The following is a 12,886-nucleotide window of genomic DNA, read 5'->3' as shown; positions in this document are numbered from 1 at the left end:
CAACTCTGTAGGAGCATTTCCTGGTCTTGCTTTTATTTATTTTTAGAAGATTTTATTTGAGAGAGAGAGAGTGAGAGACCACAAGCAGGCAGGGGGAAAGGAAGAAGCAGACCTTCCGCTGAGCAGGGAGCCCATTATGGGGTTCCATTCCAGGACCCTGAGATCACTGAGATCATGACCTGAGCCAAAAGCAGACACTTAACTGACTGAGCCACTCAGGTGCCCCCTAGTCTTGCTTTTAACAACATCTTCTAAACCAGTAACTTCTCTGTGTTTATTGTTAAGCTTTAATTCACAGGATAGTTATGATACTGTTTTTTGCATTTTCCCAGTTCCTTGACCAGTTGTTCTTGGAATTTGGGAAAATGTATATACATTCCCTAGGAAACATTGAGAAGGAATTCCTACATGCACACCCCAGAAAGAACCACAAGAGGCACCAGGAGCACTAGAATATGGGCATGAAAGCTAAGTTATGGGAGAGCTTCAGTAGGAAAACTAAGGTAAATGAGATTGAAAGTAAATTATTGATTTGCCAAGTCACCAGGCATCTTAAAGGACAGTTTGGGTGGAGTAACAAACACTGTGTAGAGCAGTCAACTTTGGAGTCATACCTGGCTTGGAATCCTGGCCCTCAGGCTTACTAGATATGTGATCCTAGACAAGTTACTTAATCTATCAGTAACTTCAGTTTCCTCCTCTATTAAAGGGGAATTATACATTCTGTCAGGTGTGCAACCTAAGGTTACCCTACTTACAAATTAACAAATTAGCCTCTTACTGTTTAGTGGATGCTGGCAGAAGACAAGAGACCCTAGTGTCCTAGACCAAAGACCTTGTCCAGGGCACAACAAGCCACCTGAGCATAATGTGTGTGTTGGTTCTTTTGTCTTGTAAGCCCCACAGAGGCAGCATGGAGGGGCCTGATGGACACCAGGCATGCAGTGAGTGTGGCACTGTGGGGGAGGAACAATGAACTTTGGGAACCTGGTGTTTTATGGTAAGTAGCAAGCAAGCTGCTCGTTGTCCCAAACTCCCTTACAGTTGCTTAATGCAAACACAACCATAAGAAATGGCTGGGGAAAGAGTAAAAGAGTGGTCAGGGCCTTGCCTGCTTGCTTGCTTGCTTTCTATACTCTAGGTTACAGCTTTTTTTTTTTTTTTTTTTTTTTTTTAAGATTTTATTTATTTATTCATGAGAGACACAGAGAGTCAGAGACACAGGCAAAGGGAAAAGCAGGCTCCCTGCAAGAAGCCTAATGTGGGACTTGACCCCAGGACCTCAGGATCATGACCTGAGCCGGAAGGCAGACACTCAACCACTGAGCCGCCCAGGTGCCCTGGTTATAGCTTATTAAAGGAAAAGGATATAGATTAAAGTCAGCAAAGGAGAAAGGTGCATGGGCAGAGTCCAGGAGAAACCAGATACAAACTTCCAGGCGTTCTTGTCTAGTGGAGTTGCACAGGGATGCACTTTATTCTTCTAACAATGATTTGTGACAATATGTGTGAACTGTTGCCAACCAGAGAAACTCACCCAAGCCTTGGTATCTAGGGTTTTTAATGGGGAGTCAGTTACACACAGAGTACCCACATGACTGACCTTAGCTACTCAGACTCAGCCTCCCGGAGCAAAAACACATTCATCATAAACCACATTGTCAGGATAAACTCATCTGGTCAGACTGGTACAGCACGGCTTGGTGCCTCCAGCATACAGTCACACCCTAATCAGGCAAAATAGTACAAGGCTTTGGAATTTATCTCCCAGGAATGAGCCAAGTGCCAGTCCTGAAGATGGGCTTTCTTTGGAGTGGGCAGGGTTTGAGCAACTTAAGCCTGCTGAGTTAACCCTTTTCTATACATGCCTGGTCTCCAGGAGTCCACTGCCTGGTGAAGTACAGAGATATTTTGGATCTCCAAGAATTAGAATGTGTATAGATCCAATGTCCAGTAATCCCTAAAAATCATAATGACTTCCCCTTTTCCTGTGCCTTGCCAACCTGGGAAATAGCTGCAGGTACATTTGAGAAAGGCTAGAAGGAAGATATATCCTGTGTTTTTGCCAGTGTAATATAGTCCTTCATCAGGGGGCTCAACCTCTCTTCGTTTAGGAGGCTCTAGATCTGGTATTGGCTCGTCTGAGAATTTGTTGAAGGCAAGGCCTTGCATTTTTGGCATACTCTGCAAGATGTGGAGCAACACGAGAGACACATGGAGGAGCATCTCCTCACATCTACTTTATGGGGTTCTCATACACATTACATTGGAATGCATATAAAGTGCTTAACACAGTATGTGCCCCATCATAAATGCTCAACAAAGTGGCTATGATACTATTGCAATAGGCCAAAGAATACAGTGAATATAGGCTACTGTTTCAAGAAATTTAGCTGAGAGGCGCCTGGCTGTTCAGTTGGTAGAACATGCGACTCTTGATCTTGGGTTGTGAATTCAAGTCCCATGTTGGGTGTAGGGATTACTGAAAAATAAAATCTTAAAAAAAGAGATTTTAGACTGGCAGGTGTGTATTCCAGACAAGAGAGGGACTCTGAAACCATAAAACTAAGAGGAGAGAAAGATGTAGCAAAGTCCCCTAGAGGGCAGGAGATAAAATCAAGCACAACTATGTTGGTGAACGCTATAATTAAATACTTGTAAATGTGGAGTCAGTGGAGAGTGAGATATTAAGAGCTCCTATTTGAAACCTTCGGTTTCTTAAAGAGAAGGTATTCACTGGTTAAGGATACAGGGAAGACATACTGAAGGCTCACTGAGGTTGAAGATGAGGAAAGGCGTGGTGCTGGCTCTGGCACCTCTCAGCAGCACTGCTATTTCCTCCTCTACAGCTCATGGGAGATAAATCCATATCATGACTGTGGATTGTTCATTCTTTGGGTTGCAAGTAACAGAAACTCAAACTACCTGAAACAGAAGGGGGAACTAATTGGAAGGATACTGGGATCTCCCAAGGAAAACAGGGCCAGGTCACAGCTGGGCATGGAATGACACTGGGACTGAAATACTTTAGGGGACCTAGGAAGTTGTCACTCATCTTGGCCCTCTACTGACCACACACACACTGGAACTTGGCCACCAGGGCCTCCAAGTCTTATGAGTTAGAATCTGGGCCCAAAGGAAGTCAACAGAATTCCTAGGTAAAGAGAGTTGGGTCAGCCTGGTGGTAAACATAGAATAGCCTGTTCTAATATAGAGCTAGGCAGACATTTGAATAGCTGTTAGGGCAGGTCTGCATCAGAACTGTAAAAATTTCTACCCAGTCAAGGACCTAGACTTATATTTTATAAACAGTAATTCCACAAGGAACATCATTTATTGATATTTTAATGAGACCCAATCTGGTATGACCCGTCTTAGGGTAGCTCATCCATTCATCTGAGGAGAAACAGTTACAATGCAACTTGCTAAATACCAGAACAGAGGTAATTACAGACACTGTGTCCTCCAGCAGCTCCCCCACTTTGGGGCTGAGATTAGGAGAGCTGAAGGAACAAGCAACAGGGGTAGGAACATGACCCACTCCAGCTGTTGGAATAGCAGAGAAGTCATGTTGGGAAATCCCAATTTGGTGCAGCTACCCAAGGCAAAGTGGTAGGCCTTGTTCATTTAATGTGGTAAAGCTTTACTGAGCATCTACTCTGATGGGTGCCAGGGAGGCAGAGCAAAGATTAAGACACATTGCTGCTGCTGCTTTGGGGAGCTTATGTGAGGAAGGCAGGCATGAACACAATTTGGGGACTATAGACTCTTCCTGCTCTGTGTTCAATTACTCAACTTTCTACCTCCCTTGAATGGCCTCATCTCATTTTATGAAAACTGTTGAGGACTCATGGAAAGTCCTGTGCTGAGGTTTCCTTATTCTGATGAGAATCAGGGAGGAGTGAGACCCAGTTCTCAAGGATTTTCTAGCCACTGGCTGCCTGGAACTAATCCACATCCACTGGATGAAGCACAAGCTGGTCCCTGTTTTACCTCTTGCTGCTAGGTCATGGCTCCCCTGCTTTTCCTTAAAATCAGTCTTCTCCCAAAGCTTATTTTGCCTATGTCCCAGACCCAACTTGAATCAATTTCCCAAACATGGGGAGCAGAAGACTTGTCTTCACAGTATGTGGTTTAAAAAAAAAAAAAAAACCTATTTATGTGTCTGCAATGAAGCCCTGGTCCAGTGTCACCACCCCCAGATTCAGTGCAATCTACAGCTGTTAAAACAGGTAGAGACCAAGGAGGTGTACAGTGTACACTGTGCTGATGGCATATTTTAGCCTGACCCTTTAAAAGGGACATTGAAAAACCAACACCTGTTTGGAGAGAGCACATGTGGGAATGGAAACTCTGTCTTTAAGGAATGATTGACCAAATAATGCTGTTTAACCTGAAAACATGGGCAAAGCAGATGTAATTTAAATTATCTGAAATGCTGTCATGTAGATGGAGTATTACATATTCTGGGCCAGGCTTATTGGGAAGGAGAATGTGGTACTTCAACAGCCTTCTATTAAAGATCAGAGCTATCCCACAATGAAATGACCTGCCTTGTGAGGTAGTGAGCTCCCTGTCAAGGGAGGTTTTAAAGCAAGGGTAAAACAACTTGGCAGGAGTGTTGTAAAAAGAGGGCTAAACCAGGTCTGTTTAAACCTGGTATGGAGGAAGGGGCAGAGCAGGGCAAACTACCCCCTCCCGCCCCCCCATGAATGGGATTCTCCTGACTGTATGCAAGGGGACAGGTAATCCCTGTATACACAAACTAGAAAAGCAAACAGCTTGGAAAATAGCAGGGAGAACTGTCAGCGCTGATATCAACACACAGAAATACTTTCAGGATAGGGTAGCTTGGAAAACCACCACATGATGTCACCTCTCCTAATGGGACTGTCTGTTCTAGACACTTACGGTAAGGCAGCCAGCGTGGTGGAAGAGACTACAGTTCAGGGCTCTGTAGCAGGACACCTGGATTTTCTGTTCGGACTCTGCCTTGCCTGACCTGGGGCTTCTGCTTCCCTTCTCTGGGCCCCTCCATGAAATCAAATGAACCTCTTGGGTCCTTCCCCTACTAAAGCGCACTGCCCTTCTGGCTGGCGCCCCCTAGAGCAGATCTAGAGCTACAGTTCGGGGCCCTGGGGCTACACTTGTGGACTGCCAGAGACCACCTCTGGCGGAAGCACCGGCCGCACTCCAGGCAGGGGAAGGGCTTCTCCCCTGTGTGCAGGAGCTGGTGCTGAGCCAGGTGGCTCCACTGGGCAAAGCGCTTGGCACACAGGTCGCAGGCATAAGGCCGCTCGCCTGAGTGCACGCGCCGGTGACTAGCCAGGAGCGAGGGGTAGGCGAAGCGGCGGCCACAGTCCTCGCAGGCGTGTAGCTTCTCCTCCGTGTGCGTGCTGCGGTGGATGGCTAGGGAGCCGCTCCGCCGGAAGGCGCGGCCGCAGTCCGGGCAGGGGTAGGGCTTCTCTCCTGTGTGCAAGAGCTGGTGCTGGAGCAACGTGCTGCGCTGGGAAAAGCGGGCCTCACAGTGCTCGCAAGCATAGGGGCGCTCCCCGGAGTGCACCCGCCGGTGGCTGACCAGGCGAGAGGATGAAGAGAAACGCCGCTCGCAGTCTGGACACGGGTAGGGCTTCTCGCCTGTGTGGATACGCTGATGGATGACGAGGGCGGTGCGCTGCCGAAAGCGGCGGTTGCATTCCAGGCAGGTGTAGGGCTTCTCTCCCGTGTGTGTGCGTTGGTGGATGGCTAGCAGGGAAGGATAGGCAAAGCGCCGCCCGCAGCTGGGGCACTGGTGGGGCTTTTCACCTGTATGCGTGGTCCGGTGATTGGCCAAGGAGCGGCTTCTACGGAAGCAGCGGCCACAGTCGGGGCAGTGGTAGGGCTTCTCCCCTGTGTGGATAACCTGGTGCTGCGAGAGGTTCTTGCGTTGGGAGAAACGTTTGCCACACTGGTCACACACGTAGGGACACTCACCAGAGTGTGCCCGCCGGTGACTGACCAGCAGGGAGGGATAGGAAAAGCGGCGCCCACAGTCTGGGCAAGGATAAGGCTTTTTCAGATTCTGGGCACACTTGTGGCTCTCCAGGGCCAGATGATCAGGGAAGGTACAACCACAATCAGGGCAGATGGGGCCCCCAGATGTCTGCCTGGGGATCAGCCGGGGTTTGCTGGGCCGCCGCCCTCTCTTCCCTTTTCGGGGTGCCTCCTTAGGCGGGAATACTTCCTTCTCTCCATTCTTCTTTCTGGTTCTGGTTTCTATAGAAACACAGGGAGAGATTAATTTAACAAATACTACTCCCCTATCCTTGCCCCTGACACTGTTACAGGTGAGAAGACAAACAGGCTCAGCCCCTCTTCAAGGAGTGTTAGTGCCAAGGACAACAAGCTGTGACATACTACTAAAGAAATAGGGAGGATATTCCAGTAGTCCCCAGCTCTATCTGGAGAAGTCAGGAAGAGTTTCTTGGAGGTTATGCAGATTTAAGAAATTACAAATTTTTGAAGAGGTTAAGTGTAAGGCAGGAAGTAGAAGCATGAGGTGTGAGATGGCAGTGACTAGGTCATAAGGCCCTCTAGGCCAATGGTTCTGAAATTTTATTGTGATGAGAATTATTTGGGTAGCTTATTGAAACAAGTTTGGCTTCAGCAGGTCTGGCATGGAGCCCAAGATTTTGTATTTCTGATTCTTTCCTGAGTGATGCTGCTGCTGGTCTGAGGACCACACTCTCAACCACTGCTGTTGAGGACCTTAAACTCCAGTGCTTCTCAAACGTAAACATGCATGCCAGTCAACTGGGGCTGTTAACAAAAGAAATACAAGGTCCTAGATATCCATCAGAGTAAATTAATAGTTCTGGGTCCAGGAATCTTTTTTTTTTTTTTTTTTTACTGAGTTCCTCAAGTGACTGCGCTATAACTGACAGCCACATGACAACCTGCCATGGCAAAAACGGAAAAGTTTTAAGCAAGGAAGTATCATGGACAGATCTGAATCTTGGAAAGACAGCCCTGGTCTCAGAGAATCCAGCACACAAACAGCAGCCCAAGCAGTTATATCCACCCCTATGGGTGAATCTGGGACCGGTCCACCTTAATGGCATTAATCAGAGCCTTGCTTGATCCTGAGAGCAGATTCCTGCACCGATTAGGGGTTGCCCTGCCAAAAGGGCAAAAAGAGGACCCTGCACCCCAGGCAGCTGTTCCCCATGAGATCCCTTCAACCCAAATCCAGAACACCCAGACAGGTACCAGGTGTCTCAGTCAGAGCCCAGTTCAGAGCAGACTGGAGGACAGGGATCCTGGGAAGGAGGCCAGAGGGTAGCTCCTTCTAAAAGCTCACCAATTCATTCACACAACAGAGAACTGCAGGCCCTTGGTTTGCAAACTGACATGTAAATCACTGTATGGTGGACCCACCCAACACCATCAGAGAGACAAGATCCTAAGGTGTGAAAATGAACACAGAAAATCAAGCATTACAGCATGGGCCACAGGCTCCCCAGGCCACCAACACTCTAGACTAAGTCGTTAGAGGTTGCAGGCCCTTTGCAGGCATTTTACACTCACTTCTTTGGACTGTTACCCGTCTTGGGCACTCCTGCGGATCCAGGGCAGCCGGTTCCCAATCATCGGTATTTCGTTCCAACCAGGAGATGAGGGCTGGTTTGGGGCCTGCGCACCCTGGGCGAGGAGAACCAGTCAGACTTCCAGCTCCTAGATAACGCTCGGTAAAGATCTACCCGGTGTCATCTCCTGTCCTCCTCCCCTGACACAACCTGGTCGCAGGCCAGGTCCCTGGACACTCTGGTCTCCCTGCCGCCCTGCCCTTACCCCCCGCCCGCTCCTAACCTCCTCCATCCCTTCGGGCCTCGCGGACGCGAACGGGGCCGGGCCTCACCGAGCGCGCCCAGGTGGCCGTAGGTCTCCCGCATCACGTCCCGGTACAGGGCCCTCTGCGCGGGCCGCAGGCAGCCCCACTCCTCCGGGGAGAAGTACACGGCCACGTCCGCGAACTTCACCGCCCTCGGCCTCCTTCCCCTTCTCCGGCCGGGTGCGGCCTCTCCTTGTCCCCGCGCGGACAGTGGAGCCGAAGGTGGCGCCATTGGACCCCAGAAGCCAGCGCCACGGCCTTCCCCGTCCCGGCCTGGACCCCTGGCGGACCCCGGGATTTGGGATCCCCAGCCGGGCCGGGGCTGAGCGTGCCTGGGGAGGCCCGGAGGGAATAGGAATCGGCCGCCTTGCGGGGCTAACGGAAACCTTTCGCTGTTATTCAGGAAACTCCTGCCCGAACTTGGGTGAAAGGCACCGGAAGATGCCTTCGGGGAAGATGGCGGCGCTGCTACCGCACCGCCTTAGCCTGGAACACAGGCGGCTTCCAGCTATCGATTTTATTGACCGGAGCGCCATGCCGGCTTCCTAACCTCTTTGCCCTCAAGTGTGATGGCGCTGCGATTGGGCTTCACGCCCTTTTTTCCCCCATTACACGCGCCCATTGGGCGGCGGCCGAAGATCGGGCGTTCTGATTGGATGGTGGCGAAAGCGGCCTGTTTGAACGAAGCCAACCGAAGCTTAAGGGCAGGAAGCCGAGCCTGGGCGCCGGGGCCCTGCAGCCAGATCGCAGGCGGGCGGCGGCGAGGCGGCTAGGCGGCTAAGTGACCGGCCCTGTTCTCTGGCAGCCGCTGCCTCCCTGAGGAAGGGAAGGATTTGAGTGACGGAGCCACCCCGGCCAACTTGGGGCTGAGAGTACCCTGGTGGCTTTCTCCGAATTGGACAACTTCCTGGTGCCCTTTCGGGAGGGGAAAGAACGTTGGCGTTTCCTGCACGCAGGCACCGTTCCCCTATGACACATTTCATCTTTTTTTTTTTTTTTTCTTTGCTACCGTTGTGTAAAGTTCGTGATGGTTATCCTCCGTTTCTACTGATAGGAAAAATCTCAAAGGGATTCTGCTTGTAAGGAGAAGAAACAAAGATTTAAACCCGAGGCTGACCGGCCCTTTATTAAAACCGCTGAAGTCGGCTCCCTTCCCCCGCACTATCAGAATTCGCTTGTCAATGATCTGACCTCCTGGCCTTTTCTCAGGTTCTATCTTCTGCACATTTCTCCATAGTTTATTTTTACGTGACATTTGTCCAATGTACAAAGCGTGGTGCTGGGCATTTTGGAAATGAGTCGTGCACCATGCTCTGAATGGAGTTAATAGTTGAGTGAGGCACATGCATTTAAAAGTAGTAACAGTGCTGCAAGCATCTATGTGAAAGGCATAGGAAAATTGCTGATGGAACCAGTCAGCCCTCACTCCATCGGTCCCCACTTCTCTGTGGCTGTGCAGGGTTTCCCAAGGATCTGGGGATCAGAGAATATGCCATTTGCTACAACATTTCAGCTATCTCTCCAGCCCATTAATCAATTTTTTAATTAAAAAAAAAGATTTTATTTATTCATGAGAGACACACAAAGAGAGAGGCAGAGACATAGGCAGAGGGAGAAGCAAACTCCAAGCAGGAAGCCCTATGCAGAACTCAATCCCAGGATTCCGGGATTACACCTAGCCAAAAGCAGAGGCTCAACCTCTGAGCCACCCAGACATCCCTAATCAACCTTTTTTAAGTACCTACTCTTAGCAAAACACCTACCCCCAAAGCCTGCAATGAGTAAACACAATGTGTCAGGAATTCGTAGGATAACATAGGTAGTAAGGGGTTCCAAGGAAGATGACTTTTTTTTTCAAGATTTTATTTATTTATTTATGAGAGACACACACAGAGAGAGAGAGAGAGGCAGAGACACAGCCAGAGAGAGGGAGAAGCAGGCTCCATGCAGGAAGCCCGATATGGGACTCGATCCCAGGTCTCCAGGATCATGACCTGGACTGAAGGCGGCGCTAAACCACTGAGCCACCTGGGCTGCCCAGGAAGATGACTTTGAACAGCGGAAGTAAGGGGGGAAAACCTGCAGTAAACAGGTTGAGTTCTCTGTTCCAAGCATAGTGACTGTTGATTGAACAAACTACTGGGGATGCAGGTGGAATGTCAAGATTGCCAAATGAATAAGACAGGGTCCCTCTGACGTTCCAGATTGATGCATCAGGTGAAAAATGAGTTTGGTCTATGAATGGGTAGGATTTAGGGAGGGCAGTGGTGCTCAATGTACACCCATTGAATAAACAGCTGAATTCCAGGGCCATAAAGATCTCTGGTACAAAACAAGGAATTCAGGAAAGTTCTGAGTGTGGAGGGAATGAGTCCACTTTCTGATGCAGTACAAAATACCATTAGGGTAAAACTGAAGGATCGAAAGGATAGGCTGGCACCAGGTATTAGATGGCTTTATCCTGCACACTGGGGAGTTCCAAATCAGTTTAGAGGAGTGAATTGCTTTCTGATAATGTTTTTGGAAAAATACTCTGGTAGTTTGCAGGGCTGATAGCTTTGTGCCTATGCTTTCTGCCTATACATAGTTCAGTTTAAAGAAATAAGAAGGTAAACTTGGGCTGCTAAGGGAATACAAAGGCCAATGGATAGCAAACCATTTCATTTGGAAGAAAGTGTTCAAACAATGGAAAGGCATCTGTGGGAATTTTGCCTAAATGGTAATGATGTGCTGTCAATGATGCTGATACCGAATAGGAAGGATAGGAAGGATGATTAAATACTGAGATGAAAAGGTGCTGAGCCCTCTTCCCACATATAGCCCGTTAGCCCTGGGTTGGAAAGGTCCCATTTGGCCTAGCTTATTTTTGTCTTGGTGGGAGCTACGAAGGCAGGATCTAGGAATCAGGCAGAGTCAGATGCTCTTAACCATAGGGAAACATTTTGGAGGGAGAAGCACCCAGAACTTAATGTAACAACAGAGGTTCGGGATCCCTGGGTGGCGCAGCGGTTTGGCGCCTGCCTTTGGCCCAGGGCGCGATCCTGGAGATCCAGGATCGAATCCCACATCAGGCTCCCGGTGCATGGAGCCTGCTTCTCCCTCTGCCTATGTCTCTGCCTCTCTCTCTCTCTCTCTGTGACTATCATAAATAAAAAAAACAAAAAAACAAAAAAAACAAAAAAAAACAACAGAGGTTCTTGCTCCTTTCTGTATAAATTCCTGGATCCACATTGGGTACAAAGACAAGCAGGGCTCCGCCTTTTTATTTCCCCTGTAGAGAAGAATGGAGAAGATCCATGGAGTCTGCACACCAAGAAGCCACATAAGGACCAAGGACACCTTGTTTTGGGTAAAGGAAAATGGTGGTGAGGGCCAAAAAAGTACCAACTAAGTGCCACCATGTAGGCACATTGATATAGATGATCTCAATTGAAACTCACCTTCCAGGAGTGCCCAGCTGACTCAGTCATAGTAGCCTGTGACTTTTTTTTTTTTTAAGATTTTATTTATTTATTCATGCAAGACCCAGAGAGAGGCAAAGACATAGGCAGAGGGAGAAGCGGGCTCCCCTCAGGGAGCCAGATATGGAATCTTTAAACAGGGTGCAGAACTCTGGGATCACACCCTGAGCCGAAGACAGACGCTCAACCACTGAGCCATCCAGGTGTCCCTAGCCTGTGACTCTTGATCTCAGGGTTGTGAGTTTGAGTCCATGTTGGGTGTAGAGATTACTTAAAAAAAGAAAAAAGGTTGGGATGCCTGGGTGGCTCAGTGGTTGAGTGTCTGCCTTCAATCCAGGGTGTGAATTTGGAGTCCTGGGATCAAGTCCCACATTGATCAAGTCCCCACATCCTGCAAGGAGCCTGCTTCTCCCTTTGCCTACGTCTCTGCCTCTCCGTGTGTGTGTCTCTCATTAATAAATAAATAAAATATTTTTTAAAAAGTAGCCACGATGTACTTTAACAGATGAATGGATAAAGAAGATGTGGTGTGTGTATATATATGTATATATATATATATGTATATATGTATATATATACACACAATGGAATATCAGCCATTAGAAAGATGAATTTTCACCATTTGCTTTGACACTGATGGGAGTGGAGGGTATTATGCTGAGTGAAATAAGTCAGAGAAGGACAGTCATCATATGGTTTCACTCATACCTGGAATATAAGAGATAGTGAAAGGGACTATAAGGGAAAGGAGGGGAGCTGAATGGGGAAAAATTAGAGAGGGAGACAAACCATGAGAGACTCCTAACTCTGGAAAACATACAAAAGGATGCGGAAGAGGAGGTAGGTGGGGGGATGGGGTGACTGGGTGACAGGCACTGAGGAGGGCACTTGATGGGATGAGCACTGGGTGTTATACTAAATGTTGGCAAATTGAATTTAAGTTTTAAAAATGTAAAAAAAAAAAACTTAAATAAGAAATTCACCTTTCAGAGTCCTTATGAGGACAATTATCAAACAGTGGAACAGCTTGCCCAAAACTTGTTAGTAAAGGCAGAGATGAGATTTGAACCTAGAGTGTCTTCTGCATTCCACTGGCAGCTCTAAACAGGGTGCAAGTCTTTGAGATTAATTTCTCCTTGTTTCATGCTCACTGAGAGGGAAGTACCTGGCAGTCCAACCTTTGATTTTTGTACACCATGGACTTCACCTTATAGACTAACTATAACCTAACCTTTGCCTCAAATGTCATTGCACCATAAACCCACACTCCAGCAAACAGTAGTCCTCGGAGAAAGTTATGTCATGAATAATGAAGGAATCTTACCTTCCCTTTTCAAGATTTTATTTATTTGAGAGACAGAGAGCGAGAGAGCATGAATTGGGGGAAGGGCAGATGGAGAGGGAGAGGCAGACTCCTCGCTGAGCAGGGAGCCCAATGCAGGGCTCAATCCCAGGATCCTGGGATCATGACCTGAGCTGAAGGCAGAAATTTAACCGACTCAGCCACCCAGGCACTACGGAATCTTCCCTTTTCCCAACAGATTCACATAGTCCA

At 48.3% G+C, this 12,886-nt stretch overlaps 2 protein-coding genes across 2 annotated transcripts in view; both read right to left on the bottom strand.

The window, feature by feature from the left end:
• The window catches only part of LOC112640099 (zinc finger protein 764), a 56,746-nt gene that overhangs the window by 36,191 nt on the left and 7,669 nt on the right, over positions 1-12,886 (bottom strand). The gene's annotated exons all lie outside the window — the stretch shown is intronic.
• ZNF689 (zinc finger protein 689) lies at positions 3,330-8,442 on the bottom strand. The gene is made up of 3 exons (XM_025415862.3): positions 7,898-8,442; positions 7,567-7,680; positions 3,330-6,255 (listed from the first exon to the last, which is right to left on the bottom strand). Exons 1-3 carry the CDS (start codon positions 8,100-8,102, stop codon positions 5,072-5,074), a joined length of 1,503 nt encoding a protein of 500 aa, XP_025271647.1. The 5' UTR covers positions 8,103-8,442; the 3' UTR covers positions 3,330-5,071.

The sequence above is a fragment of the Canis lupus genome, chromosome 6 (assembly GCF_003254725.2).
Source record: "Canis lupus dingo isolate Sandy chromosome 6, ASM325472v2, whole genome shotgun sequence".
Taxonomy (NCBI): Eukaryota; Metazoa; Chordata; class Mammalia; order Carnivora; family Canidae; genus Canis; species Canis lupus.
This window is presented reverse-complemented; position numbering and strand designations above follow the sequence as displayed.

Bases quoted from the DNA above. Each gene is read 5' to 3' on its own strand.
- ZNF689 (XM_025415862.3), bottom strand. From the start codon at position 8,102: ATGGCGCCACCTTCGGCTCCACTGTCCGCGCGGGGACAAGGAGAGGCC. The intron at 7,681-7,897 runs GTGAGGCCCGGC...CTCCTCGCCCAG, and splicing joins CGGCCACCTGGGCGCGCTCG to GGTGCGCAGGCCCCAAACCA. The intron at 6,256-7,566 runs GTGAGTGTAAAA...GTGTTTCTATAG, and splicing joins ACGGGTAACAGTCCAAAGAA to AAACCAGAACCAGAAAGAAG.